Source organism: Abrus precatorius, unplaced genomic scaffold, assembly GCF_003935025.1.
Source record: "Abrus precatorius isolate BTA unplaced genomic scaffold, Abrus_2018 Scaffold8, whole genome shotgun sequence".
Taxonomy (NCBI): Eukaryota; Viridiplantae; Streptophyta; class Magnoliopsida; order Fabales; family Fabaceae; genus Abrus; species Abrus precatorius.
In genome coordinates this window covers 22,531,713-22,550,387 of record NW_020874428.1, presented here as the reverse complement: position 1 = coordinate 22,550,387, position 18,675 = coordinate 22,531,713, and the positions used below count along the sequence as shown (strand labels likewise).

Genomic DNA, 18,675 nt, shown 5'->3' with positions numbered 1-18,675 from the left:
CCGAGAATGATACAATGGGTCAGTCCAATTAGCCCACATCAAAAGGGTCGAAACCAAAAGCTCACAAAAAAATTTAAAAAAACAATTAGTTTGACGGATAATATATATATATATATATATATTATAGTAAATATGCTTGTGTGTTGCACAAATTTGCACATATATATATTATTTAATTTAGTTTTAAAATAATTATAATTTAAATATAAAAATAATTATTTTTAATATAACAGAAATATAAAAAATATTAAATAAAAATTTTGATTATTTTTTAAAATAAATTATCTATAAAAAATAAATATATAAATTAAAATTAATTTTTATATAACTTTAAATATTATAAGTCTTAATAATAATAATTTAGTTATAAATTAGTAAATATATTTGTGTGGTACACAAATTTATTTATATTGTTTATTAAATTATTTTATTTTAAAATAAAAAATTATAATTTAAATATAAAAATATATAATAATAAAATTTTATTATATTAAATAATATGATAAAAATATTTTTATATATTTTATATATTTAAAAAATTTAATTAAGATTTAAATAAAAATTAAAAGAGAAAAATAGTTTTATTAAATATAAAAATTAATTTTTGTATCAATTAAAATTATACTTGTTAATATAATATAAAATTTATGAGTCACATATAAAATATAGACAAATATTATGATAAGAACAAAGTTAATACATATTATATTATGTCATAGTATAATATTATAATTATAATTATCAATTATAAAATAAAAAACAATTTTATAAAACTTTTTATGATAATGTTAAAATTATTTTAAAGTTTAAAATTAATTAGTATATATTAATATTATTATTAATAAAAATATTAATTATTTAAAAGAAAGAAATATAATATATAACATTATAAAGTTATTTTTCTTTTATATTGATATTAATAAAAAAAATTATAATAAACTTAATTTAAATTTTAAAAGATTTTCTTGTACACCATATTTGTAATAATTTTTGTACTTTTTTCATCACAATTTTGTAGAAGAATCTTTAATTTCTTTTGATTAATTATCCTAAAGATTGCTCTGTATAATTGAGCATGAGAAAAAAGTTATTTTAGAAGGAAAATCCTAACATGCTTAAAAAATTAACTTTGACTTTTGTAAATTGTCATTACAAAAGAAAGAGTAATTAAAAATTGTCGTCTTTAAAACTTAGAATATATCTTACCATCCGAAGGAGTCAAAGATAATATTAGTATGAATACCTTTTAACCAACATTGTTTCTAAAAATAACCTTAGTTTTAAGGATATAAGTTCTCATCAAAGTAATTACTAATCAAGTTTCATTGCACATGCCATAAGATTTATCTATGTTTCTTAATAGCATAATAGGAATACCAATTTTCAACTTCAACTTATGATTTGAAAGACTTGATGATTTAATAATATTAAAGAATTCTAGAGCCTGAATATTATCAAGCTTGTCAAAATCCACATCACTCTTACATGTGGAATCAAAACTGATATTTTTTTTTTGTTTTGATGGCATTAAGTCTACATGTAATCATTTATCATGTCAACAATCTCATTACTTGGTTTAGTATAGCATGATCTTGGAAAAACAAATGATGTATCATGTTTTCCAAAAAAAGATGGATACTTTGACTGCACAATAGAAGCAATTGAATCATTACTTTCCTTTATGAGTAGATAATCTGGTATTTGAACCATAATTTTCTCATTTAATTGTTTATCAATTGTTCCATTACCTATACTCAAAATTTAATCCTTTTTTTTTAAATAATCAACCTCTGAATTATAACTTCTAGTTTGAAGTCTGATGTTTTTTGTGAGTTCTAACACTTGACAATACTATCACATATAAGAAGAAATAACAAAAGCATAAATGATGTCTTGTTTCCTTTCTTTGGAACTACTGGTAAAATTTGTTTAAAATCTCCACTAAGAACTACTACTTTCCCCTCAAATGGCTTGTTTAGTTTGTTATAATTAGAAAATCTTAAAATATCTCTAAATGTTTTATCTGCAGCCTCAAAACATTTTTTATGACACATTGGAGCTTCATCTTATATTGTCAATTTTGATCTAATAATCAATTCAGCCGAGTGACTTTCGTATTTGAATTGCAAGTGAAGTCCTCATTCACATTGATGGGAATAACAAATCTCGAATGAACATTTAGATCATAATAGTTGCATATATAGTATTCCAAATGAAAGTTTTGCCAATACCACCATAACCATAAAAACAAAACCAACTCCTTCAACATTTTTAGAAACAATTGACATAATTTTGTCATAAATATTTCTTTATTCATATATAAATCTAGACGATGAATGAATATGCTCAGTAGCCAATACTTTAGTATCACAATTTATCTCATCGAGAGTAAGCCTATTTTGTGTTTTTGAAACCATTGTCATATCTGGCTGAGACATGGTTGAGAAGTTAGCCAAACTCTTATTGTTGCTCTCTAGCAATTTCACTAAATGTAAAATTCCTTAGTTGTTCTTATGTGAAGACTAAATCTACAACAATAAAATAGAAGAAAATCAATTGAATAAAACTCTTATAGGAAAGTTAATTTTTTGAGAATAGAACAAAATCAAAAGATGTTGTCACATTTGACCTTTGAAACTTCAATTGTTCCTATCAAATTTAACTTCTATCTGTGTTTAGTGGGTTGCAACTTTTTTTCAGTAGTAATTACCATAAAATTTTCTATGATATACACTTTGCCTTCATGCAATAATTTTTCATAACATGATATAATATTATTCCTAACAGTACAATGAATCTTTGAATTCTGAAATAATGAGAGAAGATGAAAGAATTAAAATAATAAGAAATTTTTGTGCACTTCGACAAAAGAAATCAAACAGCTTCACCTTTTAATCAACTAATATCATGTTCACGCTATTGACTTGACTTTTATTTCTAATCTCAAAAGAAAATCACAAATGAATTATTAGAATTATTATCTTCTAGTGTACTTTCTCAAGTTGTATTTCAGAATGCATTAAAATAGTAGGTACCATTTTAGAGGAATATTATTTCGAACAAACAACCTATATTTTCTTTTATATATACCAAATAAAATATAATTTTTTCTCACTTTTAAACGGTTTTCATCTATCCATCTGGCTCTCGTACACCATTTAATTGTATTTACAACATTAAAATTATTTAATTATCCATATTACATTTTACGACCTTTCAAATATATAAACTCATATTAATTCTATCAGTTATTAGTTTCTAATAATAAATTTTAAAATAAATATTAATATTAAAATTCAAAATTACCTTAAAAAAATGTTGCAGCTTTCGAATATATTAAAACTATAAATTAGAGATAAATGCATTTAAATGATTTAAATTAAATTATTAATATTTATTATTACAAGAATAAATGTATTAATATATTAATATAGTTGTGAAGGCAATTTTTTCTCAAAAATTTATTTACTTTTATATATATAAACTCAAAATTGCCTTAAACATTATAAAAATAATAAACCATTAATATTAAAATTTATAATTGCCTTAAATATTGCACATTTTGAATGTATTAAAATTGCACATTAAAGATAAATACATTTAATTAATTTGAATTAAAATATTAATATTTATTATTATAAAAATAAATATATTAATATGTTAATATTAATGTAGTTGTCAAAACAAATTTTTCTCCAAAACTCATATACTTTTGTATAAAAGATTATATATATATATATATATATATATATATATATATATATATATATATTACCAGGTCCAACACCTAAATCATTGGCCCATAATCTTCTCCAGCTGCTCCCCAAGACGGAAATAATGGTCCAACAAAAACACTCCACCAAGCCTCATTACCCAATACATGTAGCTATAAAGCTGTTTCACGGTCCATTTAACTTCAACGACATCTTTTTCGAAACCTTGGTCAACTTTATGTTAGAATGTTATATACAAGATAATAATTTTAAAATAATAGTCATGCTACATTTATTCTGTTAACTCTCACTGTTGAACTATATTATAAGGATAAAAATAAAAAAACAAGTTTAACACCGTGTTGCCTATGGTCATGTTCTTTTTTTAAATATTTTAATTAAAAAATAACACCAATAATACTTATAATGCTACAGTTTTAAGTTTTATCCTTTGCAAAGTTGGGATTGCGTGAAAGAGAAAGGAAAAAAGGTTTGTAAATAAAATGAGAGAAATGAAGGTGGGATTAGCAGAGAGGGGGTTATTTGGATTATTGTTATACGATAATCCATTGAGAAATAAGTGTGCTTATTGGGTTAGGGATTGAAAGAGTTCACAAACAGTTTATAAAATTTGTTTATTAACTTTTTTTAACTTATTGATATAACTTATTAAAATAAGTTAAATTTAATTTATTATAATGAAATTTATCATTAAAATTATGATATAAATTTAATTAAATCTTATATCTAAATACCCTCTAATCTTATTTGGTTGACTCTTATTTTGATGGCTTGGTATGAACCTATCCGTTTTTATGGACAAGTTTTTATTGTATAATAACCAGAATGGTATGGTAGCTTTTCTGAATGAGCATTGCTATTTTGTATGAAATTTTTTTGACAATTTTAGGCATGATTTATGATCGGTTAAATAAAAGTTAAAAGAATAAAAAAATAAATTTTACTGAAATCACGTCAAGTTTTTTGTATATAGTTTTTGTCAAAATATTTTTTTTTACTATTTAATATTATTTTAATTCTCCTAACTATTATTTGTGCTTTTTATTTTCTTTATCAAACTGAAACTTTTGTTCCTTTTTTAATGTCAAAATCTTTTGTTCTAAACGCTGCAATAGTCCGTGAGAATTTAGACTTAGGATACTCGAGTCCAACCAGAAGTAGGCATAAAATGGGTTCCATAACTCCCATACATGTATATGAAACCTTTTAGTTTAAGCAGTGTATCATCCATATGTTGAATAGAACCTTAACACAGCAACGAACGAATCTTAAACGCAGCTATATATTAGCTCCTATCATTATGACCAGATTTTCTTTGAAGATGTGATATCTTTACCCAGTTATTATCCCTTATTTTCTTTCTTTTCTTTTACTTCTCTCTCTCTTTTCCATCCTCATTTCATACCAGATGTGAGAAAATCATTTTCACTTAACATGGGTTACTGTGAAATTTCTGTAAACAATTAATGTCAAGCTTGTACTTTGCATCCTCGCGTATTAATTATTAGATAATCATTATTTTACTACAATATTTTAAATGATTAAAATTATGCACATGCTGATGAACTTGGGCTTTTAGTGTTTTATAATAGTTAAAAGATTGAATTAAGCTAATGGGCTTGGCCTAAAACTTCTCTCTTGGTTACATTAACAACGATATCGCTAAGGCCTATACTTCACATAAACGATAAAAGCAATTTTGGCGTTATCCGATTTTGACCATGATTGTAGCCGTCTACGTTGGACTTGAGAATCCATTCTGGCATTCTGCAACCAAGTTGGACTGCATCCACCCCAATCCAAGTACCATTGGACTATGCCGTGATTGGCTGTCTTTCTTTGTACCTCCACACCCTGAATATTCTTATTCCTCTGCTCATGTAACTAATCTCCAGGTTCTTGCATTGGCTAGTGTTTTCCCAGACCAAAACAAAATGTCGTACATGATAATTTCTTAAAATCTTAACATTTTTAATTTATGGAAAAATCTAAACATTTAATTTCATTCTTAAAAGTGTATTTGTAAGAATTTGCTTCCATTATTTTTTTAGAACTATTTGAATATCACCTAGAGAGGGATAGGAATAAAAGGAAGTAATATATTTAATAAGCAATGTAATATGATAAAAGGAAAAAGAGATGAAAAGAAATAAAAGATGTTATATAAATATTAAATTATTAAAAAAAAATTTTTTTTTTTTTGTTTTAACTTTAACCGCTGGGTACCCTATGCCATTGGAGCAAACATCTTAGATGTAAATAATTCACAATTTATTTACAATTTGTATCACATAATTCACAAATTAGCATCATATAATTTACAAATACCAATTTCGCTTTTAGTATTTTAAGAATTCCTTAATTAGTGCTTCAAATAATGGAACAATTTGCAAAATAAACCAGAACAGTTTCTTCTACTGAGTTCTGAATTTATGAATTATAAGCATACAACTACAAGCCCTTAGCATGCCCGTATGACTCAAATCTAAAATACCCGAAAAAAGAATGAATCTCAAAACTTCAATTGAATGTTAGGGATACAATTTGTGTCTTCTATGAGACTGTCTTTGTACAAATGTGTATTGAGTTTCTATGACATGACCTATACAAAAAAGGGAAACCAAATCAAATCTCACCCTAGCTAATGGATCAATTAGAAGGGTTTTTCAAGTGCTTGAAATCCAACGATGAATCAACACATTCTGCCTTGCTCCTATAACCATTCAACAATCTCAACAATTCAGTGGCCTTCTCCTTCGTGCCCTCACCACAACCCACTTGCAACAAAACAAGGAGCTTCTGAAACACCCCAACCTGAAGTGCCTCAATCAACACTCCTTCCTCCGTCTTGTCACAAACCTTCCAAAGAATCGACACAGCAAAACTAGAACTCAACTCAGACACCCTCAACAGCTTCTTAATCACAAGAGGCAAAGTCAAAGCATTTGCCTTCGCAACTTCCACCCCTTGTTTGCAATCACAAATGCAATCCAACACCCCCAAAGCTTTCTCACAAACCCCCCTTTCCGCATCAACAAGAACCTCCAACAAGAGTGAAACCAAACCCAATTCCACAAACCTTTGAGAAACTCCATCTCTATTCTCTAACGAGGAAACCATGTTAAAAACCGTTGACAAACATGCCTTTGTGGCAACACTCCCAACATGCTCCCTAATCATCTTAACCAAAGCCTCAACAACACCAACACTTTTCACCAACGCTTCAACATGCACTTCCTTAAGCAACAAAGCAGCACTTTGCCTGGTATAAACTTGTTCACCATTCAAAAACCAAACCATGCAACTAACAGAATTCACTGACCCCAACACGGATCTACCCTCTTCGGCAAGAGGACGCATCCATGTCAACACCCCCAAAATCTCCTCCAAAACACCCACGTGCTTATCAACCGACCCACGTGAGAAAAAATCAAAAGCCTTAGCCAGCGCAAGAGCAGCACCATTGCCCACAATACACCTCTTATTCCTCTCACTCTCTTTCCCCCAAGCCTTAATCTTCCTCACCAATTCCACACACTTGTTTTCATCACCGTTTTCCGCACCCGACAGGATCCTCGTACACGTGTCGGTAACCTCGTACGGAGTGACGGGTATACGAGGAGTGGGGATCCTTTCAATCCCATAAGAACGGTTTTCAACACACCAATCCTGAATCATCCTCCGAATGGCATGGTTTGGGATCATGTCAAAGCTGGTCAACTCTCTCTTGGTAACCGGGCACGTGTGGTTCCCTGCTTCAATCCACTTCTCAATGCTTTCTCGGTCGTAGGTTATTCCCGTGGACAGTGTCACAGGATCTTTCATCAAATCAAGAGTAACCGGGCATCGGAAGTGGGTGGGGATAGCAATTTCTATCTCCAAATCACCACCGGAATTCAACTCTTTCCCTTTACGGGCCCGACGGAAAACTCTCCCCCTTGTCCAAGACAAAACCATTTTGCTTCAATTGAGATAATTCTTTTTTTTTTTTTTCCGAATTGTTTCTATGTTTTGTTTTCCGGGTTAAGTGGTGGTGAAGGATATGTGATGCGATGAAGGGAAGGTTGTGAGGTTTGTTTATATATATACAATGATAAGTCATACGTTGAGAGGTACGCGGGTCAAAGCTATAGCTAGGTAAAGAGGAATAGTTTAAAGAGAATGTGTCAAACAAGGCGAAAAATGAGAGGGAAACGAGGGTTTTTTTTTTTTTGTGCGTGGGTGTTAGTAGGCTAAGATTATTGTTTGAACGTTGAACGTTGAAAGTTTGAAAACTGAGTCGAGGTTGGAGGTTCTTGAAAATAAATAAATAATTTAAGGAAATTAAGAATACTCATAGTTGTTGAGGTTGTACCAATAAGACGGTCGAAAGTTTGAACGGCGTGGTTCGGGAGCTGACTCGGACTGAGTCAGCTGGTCGGTGCGCTGACTTGCATGCAGAGCTATTTGCATGCTCGTTATGCTTTTGCTTGTAATTATAACAATAATCAATTTTAATTGCGCGTAATCGAAAATACATTAAAGTACTTTTAAATTTAAATTTAATACAGAAAATAAAATTAACAAGATAAAGTGTGTTCAATTGTGAATCTAAAATACATGCATTATAATATATTTGTTTAATTTTTTAATATTGTGTTAAATTAAAATTTATTTTAATTATGATAATTTTGTAACTTAATCTTTTATTAAAGTAAATTTTTTATTTTAATTAAAAGATAATACTAAAAATATTATATATACCTATGTTTTGTCTTTGTCAAGGCATGAGGTCAGTCTTCGAGTGCGTGTGCGCGTTTAGTTTGTGCCAGCCGCGTAAGGAAACATGGGTCGGTGTATGCTGCTTTTAATCCTTTCATTCAACGAAAATAAAAAGTGTGGTATGGTCCTATATAACACGGAAATATATATTTCATTTCAATAGCTTTAGTTACATTTTTTAGGATTTAATTTAGTATTATTGGAAGATTTTTTTTTACAATGATAATATTAAATTATTAAAAACTTACCTATCATAATAATTATGTAAAATATATATATATATATATATATATTATTAAATGGTGATGTAAAATATTATCTTTAACAATTGATGAAATTTGAATTTTTTTTCACATGTAAATTTACTTTTGTTTTCTTCATTAACTGAAAAGCGTTCTGTGAATGGTTACTCAAACTTTAATATGTACATTTTTAGTCCTGATAAGTTGCTTCAATTCTGAGTAGTTTATAAGCTTATATTATTCTTCACGTGAAATGGACTTGCTAATTTATTTATTTTTTAATAGTTGCGAAATATAATAAAAAATTTAGATGTATAGAAAGATGATGTAACTGCGCCTATTAATTATTCATGCAGTCTTGCCTGGAAGGCTGGAACTAATCTTCCTCTCTATTTGCCTGGCATTATTAGGTATGTAATGGATTATTTATATTTTAAAACTGTATTCATACAAAATATATAGCATATTGCATAACGAATAAGTAGGAGAAAACATAATAAACAACGTAAAATTGGATAAATTAAAATGTAACTCAACTTGACATCTGAATGTTAATTTGTTGATGTTTATATATTTTTGCTTAGTTGTTAATTTGTTGCTCCTAATGCTGTCTCGTATACTTGGGTTGAATTTTGACTCTCTTGTACATACCAGACTGCTATTATTGTCCCATTGAGTAAGGAGCATAGGTGAACTGTTAACAGCTACAAAAGTCACCATCTAACCACTGTCATCTCTAATTAATTTCTTGTGTATATCTACCCTATTGTTCTTATACAAAAAGTCTATGAAACCTCCATTTTTGTATATTATTTGAATCCTATAGTACTATTCAAGTACCCGCGTTCGTTGAGCTTCAAGCTTAGCACATTTTATAGCTATAGTTGTGCAACGTGGGGAGAGAAGGGAGAATTAATTTTCACAAACACGGAAGTAATAAAAAGATCAAAACGTAATATTACACTATCTTAACTATTTTTAGTGTTTTTTTAATCAAAATTAATATTTCATTGTAATGTATAATAAAATTAACATTAAAAGTTAACTTTTATTTCTTATGTTAAGCTTTAATTTTAATAAAAAAAATACTTCAAATATTGTAACTAAGATTTTGAGTTTAGCTCTTCTAGAGTAAAATTGTGTAATATTTAATGTGATAAACCATTCATATGAATAAATAATTATACACCTTTTCTACACTAAATTTAACCTTATTTTAAACTTAATTTCATTAAAGCAAATACAGTACAGTTAGTCAAATTTAGTAAAATATATTATAAATTTTATGAGTAAGTCTAATATCACTCTAAAACATTTTATTGGTTAATTAAATTAATAATAACAATATTCAAATAAAAAATCTTAAATGAAGAAGAATAACAAACATATGAGAGTGGTATAGACAATCTTTCATTTTTTATTTGTATCAAAATAACGTTAAACTATTCTTTTTCTTAAATAAAACATCCAATTCAATCGTGAAAGATATTAGTCAAGAAAGCATAAAGAACAAGAGGTTTGTTAATCATATAATTTGTAAGGAATTACAAGTTGTTCATTTGACCATTCTAAAACTGAATTTGTTTCATAGTTTTATTAATTAATTGTGATGGTCAATAGGCAATTAATTAAACAAAACAAAATAACATCGATCAAGTTTCAATTTGAAATAATTATAATTGTTAATTAAGAGTATAAATAATATTTTTTTATAATGTCGCAGTCTTGTAAACTTTACTACTACTTATTTAGTTTTGGGCATGAGAACGTGCATTAAGTGTTTTTACATTAGCTAAAAGTATGATAAGACATTTTTTATGATTCTCTTAGATAAATTATTCTTTTTGAATTAGTATTTTGAGTGAATTAAGTTTAATTTTATAATAAAAATAATAATAGATTAAATTCAATTAGTGAAGGAAAAAGTACAAATTGTATTAAAATAAGAAACCCAGAATTACATAACAAGATTATGGATTTAGTTACGTTCATTCAAAGAAAAGTATAAGAAAGTCGACAATATAATCTTTAAAAGAAAATAATGAATATCAAAACAAAAACTCTTTAGAAAGACGTCAGTGTTCTTCTTTTTGGTCAGATAAGGATGTCAGTCTTCAAAATCTTAAAAAATATGAGGGCTTCTTCAAGTCTTTTCATTATATCAACATTCCACTAATGGATCTCGAATGACCCAAATTGGACTTGTTCTTCAAACTATGCCCAAATGACTTGGGGTGACCTTGTTAGAAATATATAAGCGTTTTAGACCCAAAAAATATAAAAAGACATGCATGGCACTGAATAATGGTTAAATTCCTCCAATATAAGAAATCATGGATATTTAATTGTAATTAAGTTGTGTTCTATAGTTCCATTAAATTTGTACGATCAACATGACTTGATGAGGTCAATGCCACATTCGAATATTGAGGGTATGAGAAGAAAAAAAAAAGTTAAATTAAAAGAACACATAGCATGGATAATTATACTGTTCTTTTAATCAATAGAATTAAATCCTCTACAGTCATCATTCGTTGTTTTAATCCCTCTATCCTTGACTTTGTGGGTGAAGTGGTTTGGTGTCTCTTTTTGTTAGTTGCACTAATTGAAATGGTAGTTAAAGATTACACATGTTGGGTTGAAAAAATGAACTTTTCTTTTCTCTCATGTTACAAGTTGAACGTTTGTTTGTTTGTGTTTCTAATTTTTTACAAAGTATTTTTTAACTGCAAAATCATAATGAGTTGCAAAACAAAAAGTAAAATCCATATCATAAAATTGTTTTTTATGTTAACTTTTCTTTTTAAGTTTAAACAAAAAAGGTCTTTATAAATGGAAGTATCTTAACATATAACTGTTTTAGAATTATAAAAAGACTAACTACACCATCTTTCTTAAAGTTAATACTAATGTCAACTTTCTTGACATTAATAATACTAATTTAAATATGAGAAAGGTTAGTAACACAGTTTTTTAATATAATCTTTTTAATACACTTTTTTTATTATTGATTGAAATTTATTAAAAATTACATAATTATGTAAATCTAACTTCTAAATAAATGATTTTCATAGTAATTTATAATTTTAAATAAAATCAACTAATAATAGAAAGTGTATGAAAAAAATGTATTAAATATTGAATTCAGATGTACTTAGGTTCATCTAACTAATTCAAACATAAAGGCATTGGACCAAAAACAAAACAAAAATGCATGATTGCCCAATAGTCATCTTAAAATGTTCCATTAATAATCCTCTATAGTCTTCAAAACGAATTAATCCATCTATTCAAAATGAATCGATAACTATTTTCAATTATTGTAAGAGACAAATATATTTATAAAAATTTCTATAACACTTTGTACAATTCAATTTTTTATTTATCTCTTTTCATTACATCACTTATTTTATCACTCACTTATTTTTTTCTCTTTTTTATATTTTCCTAATTTATATAAAAAAAAGTATACAAATTTGTTGTCCAATTATAATTTCTCTCATTGTAATAACAACCAGGCGTTAACTTAAAAGGCTAAAAGGGACCATGGCTTTTTGTTCATGCTTTCTCCTTTATTTTTAAAATGTTAAAACTTAAAACTTAACAGATAAGAAACCATAAAGTGCTTTGTGGAAGCCAGTTGGAAAGGGTTGACAGACATCTTTTGGCATAACATGCACTCGCCTTTTGCCACACTGTGACCTTTTCACAAAGAGGCAAGCTGCAGCAACAAATAATATTTGATTCTTTCTTATAACTACTACCTCACTTGTCTATTTTGTCCATTTCACAATTTCATGCTCATCCAAAACTGCTTCATAAACGCCAAATTCTCACCCAACATCGATATGATAGCCACCTTGTGGCAGGTAGTACTAAAGTTGTATTCTCAGAATTTTTAAAAATCTATTCAAGTTGCAGATTTTCAAAATGATGCCAGTTGTGGGTTGATCCCCATGTGTCATTCATCATCCACATGCACACAATACAACTTGCAACCAATCTACAATACATGAACTAATCAAACTATAAGCTAAAGCTATAAGGGGGTGCTCAATAGTGCTATTTGATTTACACATCTCAATGTTAACTGAAAGGATGAAAAACATGAATGTGAGATGAAAAATAAACCCTCTACTGAGAACCGCCAGGAAAAGTCCTTAACAAGTGCCAAAAAGAGTGGAAAAAATAATCATGGAGAACTACACCAGGGGAAAAGATAAACAAGTTCACAAAAGAAAAGCCAGCAAGAATCAAGGAGAATAAACATACACACTAAAGAAACACCTTACAAATTACAATTATTTACAACCAAGCATGATCACCTACCATCTGCTGATGTGAAAGACTCAGCAAATCCATATGGGCGTGTAGGTATACTTGTTTGTGTGTTATCCAAGCTTGGAAGAAGAGAAGAAGAAGAAGAAGACTCCATTTGGCTTCTACCTTCGTAAGCTTGCCACTTCTTAAGAGCTTGCGGCAAGGACATGTCCAGGTCAATACCATATATATCTTCAGAACTCTGATCAGATGGTTTCCAAAGTTCTACAAGAGATGAAAGCACATTAACAGCATGACCCATGTCAGGCCTTTGGTATGGCTCCCTTGCACAGCAGTGGCCAGCTAACTCTGCTACAGTGTGAATACTCGCAAGAGTTTCCTCGTTGAGCTCAATTGTCGGGTCAATGGCTTTGCGGAATGAGTCCTTATTTATGGACATTCTGCGGAACCATGTTACAAGGTGCATGCTATCCTCAGGTTGGGTTTCATCAAGCGCTCTTCTTCCAGTCATCAGCTCCATCAATATTACGCCAAAGCTGAACACGTCAACTTTAGTTGTCACACGGCCGGTAACTGCAAGCAGATAGCCATTTGCATGGTGGTGTTAGAGCCATATGCCCAAAATCAATGAACATCCAACAAAGATTAAACACAACTCAACAAGCATTCAGCACTTTCATACCACCAAGAAAAAAAATCAGATCACAAACATGCAGTCAATCCAAATACACCATATCAATGGAAGACCAGGAAATTTACATGTTGAAAGCACATTTAACAAAGAATGCTTCAGACTTGAAGAAGCGAAATCCATATCCGTTGCCATTTTAATGCTTTTTAATAACATGAATAAATGAATGCACAAGTTACATTCTTGACTTTTAGTACAGGATAAATTTTTAATGAATGGTTTTACTGAACCTTCTAGTCAATACAACCAGGCCCTAGTATGGTGGTAGAAAACAACTCCTCCTAGTTCCTTCTATCTCTTCATCAGTAAATTAGCCAAATCTTGGCATAGAGTTGGTTATGGAGATTATGCAAGAAAAAAAAAAGTCTTATTAGCTTCCTAAAAAGAAATGAATGTCTCCAGTTGCTTTTAAAGCATTGTGGATCCTAGCTGGCAATAAATATGCTAATCAAACTAGATTTTACTATAGTATACTTTTCCTGGGATACTGTGACACTAAGCCATTGACTCAAAATATATCACCTACATTATCACTACTGTTTATTTGGGAAAACTGGTTAAAAAATGGCATAGCCCACAAAGACATAGGGAGATGATGTGGAGTTTAAAAGTTAAAAGCTACCTGCATACTCCGGTGCCAAATAGCCGAAAGTTCCTGCAATTCTTGTTTCTATAGAGGCTTTTCCCTCTGGAGCAAGACGCACTAGACCAAAATCTGCAACTTTTGCCCTCATATCATCTCCAAGGAGAATATTTGAAGGTTTTAAATCCCTGTGTATGAAGCTTTGATGGGCCAAGCCATGGAGGTACTCAACACCCCTTGCCACATCTAAGGCAATGGTCAATCTTCTATTCCATTCCAGTGGTTCCAACCCTTCCTCTGGCCAGTTGAACAGATGCTTACTTAGCGTTCCCTGAGGCATGTACTCGTACACAAGAAGCTTCTCATTCCCATCCAAGCAGTAACCAAGAAGTGCAACAAGATGCCGGTGGCGAACCTTCGTCAAAACAGCAATTTCAGACTTGAATTCTGCTGCACCCTTCCCAGTTATTGCCCCAGACTCCATTCTCTTCACAGCAATTCTTGTACCATCATGGAGTTCACCTTTATAAACTGTTCCAAAACCTCCTTGCCCCAATATATTTTTCTCACTGAAATTGTCAGTGACATTCTTCAAGACTTGTATAGAAATGACCATGTTTCCTGCTTCAACCATCTGAATATCTCCGGCCTCACTGCCAGTTACAGTTCGGGTTTCACTAGCACCCCCAACACTGACACTTGAACCTGCAACCGTTATCTTCACACTTTCATTATCTGATCCAGAATGCCTGGGATGAATAACTAATGCATTTGGGCTCTGGACCCTGGTTAATCGTTTTTGCTTCATCCTAAACAAGCAGAAAACTAAGAAACCAATCAACGAAACCACAAACACAGCCCCAACCACAGAAAAGACAATTACTCCCACATGGGAAGAAGACTTTTTGCCACCATTTCCAGAACTCCCTCCACTTTCTCCATTCACATTGGGACCTCCGGGAGAAACCGGATCCTGAGGGGAATGGCTGCTTTTATCCTTCCCTATATCAACGTTACCCCTCGTGGTCAAAACCACACTGCTCCTAAATTTTGGCACCTTTCCATAAAGCTGGTTGTTTGCAACATTCAATTGAGCTAGCACAGGCAAAGTAGTAAGCTCCTCCGGAATCAAACCAGTGAGATTGTTATCAGCAAGCACTAATCTTTGCAATGACTTAAGCTTAGCAAATTCTGGGGATATCACACCAGTAAGACCCATCTTCTGAAAATTAACAACAGTAATGTTCCCATCACTACAAGTAATCCCAATCCAATTAACACAAGGATCATTCCCTTTCCAACTCTCACCAAACCTCTGAGGATAACCCATATCCTTCACAACAGAAAGAAGAACATCCACCCTAGGATCACAATCACCAGGACCCGGCAAGCAAAAACTATTGGAATCCTTATCATTATCCACCTTAACCCCATCACCAAACACAGGCATTGGACCCTGAAACAAGTTATTTGTCAAGTTCACAACTTTAAGCGACTTAAGACCAACCAAAGAATCCGGAACAGGACCAGTAAACCTGTTATCCCTCAAACTCAAATCCTCTAAACTCTTCAACCCAGAAAAATCAAGCAAAGGACCAGTGAAAGCATTGGAATGCAACCAAACCTGCGTCAAGAAAGTCATGTTCTGCAAAACCTCAACGGTTCCACCAAGCTTGTTCTCACTCTTCTGTCCATTCAACCACAGAGACTCAATCTGAGACCCAGACAAACTCAAGGGTAACCCTCCCTCAAGGTCATTGAAGGCCAAATGCAAAAGGGTCAAGCCAGGGAACACATCAGAACCAAAAAAATCTGGAACCTTTCCTCTGATATTAGCCGAGTTAGCTGAAAAGTTCTGAAGTGCAGAAGCGCTTTTAAGACTCTGAGGAATCTCCCAAGGCTCAAAAGGGTTGTCGTCGATCTCCACCGCTTGAAGTTGCGACATGCCGGCGAAGAAGTCGCCGGGGACGGCGGAGAAACGGTTGTTACTGGCCATGAAAACTTGAAGATTCGTTAGCCCGTTTAGAGAAGGAAGAGGACCCGAAATGTTGTTGTACTGGAGCTCCAAGTGTTGTAACTGGGTCAAGTTCTGAAGCGTTGGAGGAAGCGTGCCTTGCAGGTTCTGCCGCCCGATTTGGATCCGCGTGACCCGTTTGTCATCAGAGCAAGTCACGTGATTCCATCTACAACAATCCGGGTCGGACCACCCGAGTGAGTCGGGTGGGTTGAGGCTGTTTTTGAGAGCTTGCATTACAGCAGCGTCGTCTTGTGAAGTGGCGAAGAGGGTCATAGAGAAGAACCCATAAAGGAAAATGGCCAAAGCTTGAGGCTTTACGTGGTGGGTGTTGGTGTTAGTGTTAGTGTCAGTGTAGCTATTCTTCATCTTCTTCTTTGGGTCTGCAATGGAGAGAGAAAGGGAGATTACAGAGAATGGTGATGAAGAGCATAGAAATTAGAAAGCGAGACAGAGAGTGTGTGAGTAACGCACATGCACATGGATGTGGGGCCCAGGTATCTGAAAGCCCGGGTTGTAATGACCATTGTTGATGAGGAAAGATTGGGAGGCTGCATTGTATTGTCATCAATGGGGTGTGAATTGTGATTCTGCTGCATGGGCCACATTCTCATCTTCATTTTCTTTTATTAAATATATGTTATTATTAATGTGTAAAGAAAATAATTAGGGTGTAATGTAAGAAATTAAATTTTGGAATTTAATGTAAACCTCGAATATATGTGGCCATGTGGGGTAATGGCATCTTTGATTTTGAAGAAAACAATCCTAGGAAGTTAGAAAAAAGAGTTGTCTTCCTAGAATAAATTAAACATGTAATGAGTTTTTATGAATTTAATTTTCGATATAGAATGCAATTAAGATACAATATTTTAAAATAAGTTTATAGTTCGAATAATGGAAATAAAACGAAAATCTGTATTTTTATTTTTAAACATTTTTTTAATAATAAAATTATTTTTTTTCCACGAAAATACTTTTGGTTTAAAGCAATCAAATGTCACTTTTTTATATATGTACAAAATAACGTTGTGCTGTATAGGCGTCACATGCAAATATGGGCTAAATGGTAAGAGACAGCAAACCCTAGCCTAGTTGTTATCTGTATCTATGACTAACAGGTAGGATAGATAATTGAATCCATATCTAATAGATATTTATTAAAAGAATGAGTTCGGTAACGCCGAACTCAAATATTTATATTCTTTAATAAAATTTTATAAAATATAATATTCATTAATTTGATTATTAATTTATATAATATTTTTTTTATTATTATGTATATTTAATATTATATAATTTAAAATTTTAACATTTAACAGTTAATATTTATTTAATTTTTAATATATATTATACAATAAAATTAAATAATAAAATAAATTTAAAATTTTTTTTTTTATAAATTAATTTATTTGATAAAATTTAGATTAATAAATTTTTTTTATAAAAATTATTAAGTAATATAAATATTTAAATTTGTTATTCAACGTCAATGGATGTATTTTTTATAAAAAATATTTATAGTAAATAAAATACATGTGTTAAATAAGTTCAAATGTAAATATGATTAATTACTTATAAAACAATTTATAGGTAAAAACGAAATTATAAGTATTCTTTTATATGATCATATTTATGTCCGAATAACAGATGTATTATATTTACAACAAAAGTTTTAAAAAATTTAAATATTTTTTAAACAATTTTTTCATAATACTTTTATAATTAAGAATTATACCATGTTTAATTTTTTTATATTTATGTTACGTATTTTACTTGTAATTAATGCTCTAATTTATTAGTTTTAATAATTAATATTAACATTATAATAGCATTCATGTTTTATTAATTTATCAAATAAATACATATATTTGAGTGTATTAAAATGTGAGTAACGAGATCGGGTACAAGTATAATTAAGTTTTTGAATTCTTAAAAAATTCACCATTTTTTATATTTTTGAATGAATTATTTGTAATGTTTTTATCAAAATTTTCTTATATTAAAAAAAATTATTTTATCTTTTGAATATTTTGAAATTTCATTTGATGTTTATTTTAAAGGAATTAAATGAAAAATATGATAATAGAACAATTTAAAAAAAAAGATTTTAGATATTTGAAGAGAGAGAAAAAAATATTAACATCACTTAATACTGATTACAACTACCCTCATAAAAGATATACAAGTATATATTAACACTATGTTTGAGTCCTTATTTGCTAGGGCATGTTAACAGATAAGAAAGGGAAAGGTAGAGATTGTTATTAATAATAACCCCACAAAAAAAGATAAAGTGTCAAAAAAGGAAGAAATTAAATAAGGAGTGAGGTTGAATGGGGAACCGTGGACACTCCCTTATCATGAAC

The 18,675-nt window shown here is 30.4% G+C and overlaps 2 protein-coding genes across 2 annotated transcripts; both read right to left on the bottom strand.

Moving 5' to 3' along the window:
• Positions 1 to 5,954: 5,954 nt before the first annotated feature.
• LOC113848001 (U-box domain-containing protein 20-like) lies at positions 5,955 to 7,782 on the bottom strand. Its single transcript, XM_027477346.1, has one exon. The coding sequence runs from the start codon at positions 7,689 to 7,691 to the stop codon at positions 6,384 to 6,386; it is 1,308 nt and encodes a 435-aa protein (XP_027333147.1). The 5' UTR covers positions 7,692 to 7,782; the 3' UTR covers positions 5,955 to 6,383.
• Positions 7,783 to 12,651: 4,869 nt separating this feature from the next.
• Positions 12,652 to 16,908, bottom strand: LOC113846741 (receptor protein kinase TMK1). The gene is made up of 3 exons (XM_027475335.1): positions 16,781 to 16,908; positions 14,332 to 16,689; positions 12,652 to 13,591 (listed from the first exon to the last, which is right to left on the bottom strand). The coding sequence occupies exons 1-3, from the start codon at positions 16,872 to 16,874 to the stop codon at positions 13,059 to 13,061; spliced, it is 2,985 nt and encodes a 994-aa protein (XP_027331136.1). The 5' UTR covers positions 16,875 to 16,908; the 3' UTR covers positions 12,652 to 13,058.
• Between the last annotated feature and the right edge of the window lie 1,767 nt (positions 16,909 to 18,675).

Coding starts and splice junctions, on each gene's coding strand:
- LOC113848001 (XM_027477346.1), bottom strand. CDS start 7,691: ATGGTTTTGTCTTGGACAAGGGGGAGAGTTTTCCGTCGGGCCCGTAAA.
- LOC113846741 (XM_027475335.1), bottom strand. CDS start 16,874: ATGACAATACAATGCAGCCTCCCAATCTTTCCTCATCAACAATGGTCA. Junction 16,690..16,780: donor GGCCCCACATCCATGTGCAT/GTGCGTTACTCA, acceptor TCTCCATTGCAG/ACCCAAAGAAGAAGATGAAG. Junction 13,592..14,331: donor TTTGGCACCGGAGTATGCAG/GTAGCTTTTAAC, acceptor ATCTGCTTGCAG/TTACCGGCCGTGTGACAACT.